We start from the raw sequence: 4,200 nt of genomic DNA on the forward strand, positions 1-4,200 counted from the left end.
TTGTTAAAACAAGAGAAAGAAACAATCTTTTTCACAGATTGGAAAGCATTACACCATTATAGCAAAATATTGAAGCTGCATGATTGGTGGATGACACATTTATCATATACGTATTTACCTTACTAAATTTTAATAATTTTATTTAAATCACCTACTATGTATGAGGAAGTTAGTTTCTAAACTGACTCAATCCATAATCAAATATTTTACAGGAACAGAGGTTTTCTTTTAAACAAGGAAACCCCATTGTTTGAGTTTTAACCTATTTTTATAGTAGATTGAGTAAATTTTGGTCAGAATGGTTTTCCTTGGATTTAGTGTATTGAACTCATATGAAAAATACTACAAAACACATTTAGTACAAAAAGTGGATTGAGCCATTTTAAAACTAATCACTTCATAAACATATAATTGAATTATAACCCTTGATGTATGTCAATAAACGATAAGTATTGTTTCAATGAGGTTCTGTTGGCTAATTCATTAAATTTTTTGATTTAAAACAAATTTGAATATGTAAAAATTAGTAGGCCTCCAGATTTTTCTCAATGTTGATTTATGATGGTTCTGAATTACGAATGTTTTTATTAGGATATCATTTTGCTTCCTCTCCCCAATAATATTGAGGTATTAATAAATATTGGTTGATAGGTTGATTCCACTTTCTTGTGTTTTTTTACTAAACAAAATATGTTTAGGAAACTAAGCCATCATAGTTCTATTAATTTTAATATTTAAAAAAATAATAATAATGATTTTATTTTTTTAAAAACGTTACAAACCAGTCTTATGCAGTACATCTTTTTTAAAGAAAAGAAACTAACATCATTTCATATATTTATTAAATAGTAAATAATTTTGTCATACTAAAGGTTTTGTTGACTAAAAATTAAATAAAAAATATCTTTTTGAAAAAAAAAAAAAAAAAACTGTCTTGGTTTCAGTCAATGATAACTGTCAAGAAGTGGGGAAATGGTAACAATAAATATTTGTTCAAGATTTGACTTGAATTAAATCAACCTAAAATTGAGTCTTTTCTCTCAATAATTTTATTCATATTTTTCTGTTATCACTGACCAACACCTTCTTGAATAAATTGGTCAAACTACTTTTTTTTTTTATTTTTGGTATGAATGTGTTCAATTACCACTATTACTCATTGCTCAAGTTTGCACCTGATTGTAATATTTATCAATAAATGAAGTAATTATCAATATAAATTTTGTTTATAAATTAATACATAAGTATGCTATAGTTTTATTTCACATATAATAGAAAATACGTAATATATATAGTAAAGCAATTCATCATAAATGAGGGAGGAAGCAATTCTTGGAAGCTGTTGCTTCGCCAGCTCTATTAAACTCATATCTAAATAGATTTTATTGGTGGACTAGTGCCTGGTAGGAATTTTTTTGAAGATAAGTTTTTTATCAACTTTATTTTTAATAAAGTATGATAATCTTAGCTGTAATTGTGACTGGACCAATATAAATTAAATTAAATAATCAAATTTCATTAAAAATACTTGTCTTGTATAAAACATATATTGTATTGTAACTATTGTATTTTTATCATTTTTTCCATAGACAAGACATGAAGCAAAGGTTTGGATTAGTTTTAGTTTTTATGGCTACAAGAAGTGGACTTACTCGATGGCAAGATATATCTCTGAATTTAGAAAATGAAACAGAAAATGGAAACCAGTGAGTCAATAAATTAAGAAATTGTTCATCAAGAGTATATTTTATTTTTACGAAAATCCATTATATTTATGTTTTTCTGTAAAAATGATTTGTTGAATAATTTTCCAGACACTTTAGTAATATACACAATAGAGCTACTGATGAAACTTGGTATAAACGAGCAGTGGAACAATATTATGTGGAACCAGATAGTTTTGTTTATTCTGTTCCCTTTGATGCTGGTAAATATAATCTTACTTTTTATTTAATAAGACAGAGTTATAGTATTTTTTAGCTGAATTATAATTAGTAGACTAATAGTCCATGATATACCAGTATATTTTTTAAAAATAGTTTTTAAATTTGGAAGCAGGTAGCTCAGTGGTAAGGCACAATTCCAAGGACCCAGGTTTGAATCAGGCTGAGGTAGATAATTATTTTCTGATTGAATGTAGCTGTGAGTCAGCCCTGTGGGTTCGGGAGCCCACAAGGGTCCACCCAGCCTCATGAAGTGGGTACCCTAAATTGGATAAAAATCTGGCTGTTGAGTGTGATTCTGACCAAATCACCTTCTTGCACAAATGTTGGTCTAGTAAGAGTACTTTCTTACTAAGTACTGCACCCCTGACCCTTCATGTGTTTTAGTAGTACAGATTTAACTTAATTTTAGTCTTCAAATTTAGTAATCGATCAATCTTTTCCCTGAACCTCTAGTAACCGAGGATCCAATTCAACAATCCCCAAGAAGAATTCAATCCCTACCTAGACCAGCCTACACTCATGTCCATGATCAAACCTTCTATTCCCAAAAAAGCCAAAATGCACCTGAAATAGCATATATTCTTTCCTCCTTCCTTCGTGATCTTCAAGACACAATCAAGCCTCTTATCTCACTCCTAACCAGACTCCTTAATGAAATCCCGTTCAATTTAACTAGATGAACAAAAGCACCTTAAATATACTTTTGTAGAATGCAAATGGACTACATAACCACCGAGACGAACTTGACATATTCCTCCATGAACATTTCATCGACATAGCACTACTGAATGAAACCCATTTCACAAAGCATTCTTACTTCTACATACGCGACTACATTACATTTAGAACAGATTACCCTGACAACACATCCCAGGGAGGTTCTTGTATCCTTATTCATAAATCTTTACCTCACTCCCTTATTCCTTCCACTCCATCTGATATTATTCAATCAACATCCGTCAGCTTATCCTCTCGCCCGTTTAACATCACACTTTCAGATATATATTGTTCTCCAGGTATTTCCCTTTCCTATAGCCATCTTGACTCCTTATTTCGGTCCCTTGGTCTGCGATTTATTGCTGGAGGAGATTTCAACGCCAAAGATCAACAGTGGGGATGCAGAACGCCCAATACTCGTGGTAGGACGCTTTCCCAAGTCACAACATCCAATAGTTACTCCATCCTCTCTCCTAAAAATCCTACTTATTGGCCTACATCCCTTAAAAAACGTCCCAATATCCTTGATATATTTGTTACTTCCCAAACACCCACATCACAATCCACAATTCAATCTTTAGATGATCTCTCTTCAGATCATAACCCGGTTCTACTTCACATCCATTCTAATCCTATTCCTAGACCCTCTCCCCCTTCAATGGTTACAGGACAGGAAAACTGGAAAAAATTTCGGACTGATCTTGAAAACGTACTTGACTTAAAAATTCCACTAAAAACAAAAGAACAGATCAACTCTGCAATCGAAATACTTTCTAAATCGATAGGAACTACTATCACTAACAATACTTCACCAATGAACATAAAAAGTTTTAGAGAAAACAACTTACCTCGTCACATACCAGCATTATTAACAGAAAAACGCTGGGCAAGAGCGAGGTGGCACAGAACAAGATATCCCTCGGACAAAACTCATTACAATATATTGACTAACAGACTAAAAGCAGAAATTAGAAAACACAGAATACAAAATTTCTAGAACTTAACAGAAACCTTTAATACCACTTACAAATCATTATGGAGAACTACTAAAATACAAATCTTTCAACCATCCACTTCTCACTGAAAAGAAGACTTGGACACGATCAGATGAAAAAAAAACTCAAATGTTCGGCGAACACCTCTTCAAAACTTTTAACCCCCATCCCGATATCCTTAATCCAACCCATCTTGAACATGTTGAAGCAGAGATTAAAATTCCACTTCAAATGACCCTTCCTCCTAATGCCTTTCATCCCTCAGAAATAATGAACATCATCCACCAATTACCTTCTGAAAAAGCTCCTGGCCACGATCTTATCCACACACATTCTGAAACAGCTCCCTCGTAAAGCCTTTCTATTCCTTACCTATATCTATAATGCTATACTCCGATCCACCTATTTCCCTGACCCTTGGAAAATGTCTATAATAAAAATGTTTCCCAAACCCTCCAAGCCACTTGAATATCCATCTTCCTACTGTCCTATTTCGCTCCTGCCCATTATGGGCAAAATCCTAGAAAAACTCTTATTAAAAC

The 4,200-nt window shown here is 32.5% G+C and overlaps 1 protein-coding gene across 3 annotated transcripts in view; it reads left to right on the forward strand.

Annotated features, from left to right (window-relative positions):
* The window catches only part of stj (straightjacket), a gene marked incomplete at its 5' end in the record, with an annotated part of 41,636 nt that overhangs the window by 29,151 nt on the left and 8,285 nt on the right, over positions 1 to 4,200 (forward strand). For all 3 annotated transcript variants that reach the window (XM_067049543.1, XM_067049546.1, XM_067049544.1), the window contains 2 exon segments: positions 1,590 to 1,706; positions 1,815 to 1,927. In XM_067049543.1, the coding sequence (XP_066905644.1) occupies positions 1,590 to 1,706; positions 1,815 to 1,927 (230 nt within the window).

This window comes from Halyomorpha halys, unplaced genomic scaffold (assembly GCF_000696795.3).
Source record: "Halyomorpha halys isolate HHAL.00 unplaced genomic scaffold, Hhal_1.1 Scaffold766.1, whole genome shotgun sequence".
In the NCBI taxonomy this organism is placed as follows: Eukaryota; Metazoa; Arthropoda; class Insecta; order Hemiptera; family Pentatomidae; genus Halyomorpha; species Halyomorpha halys.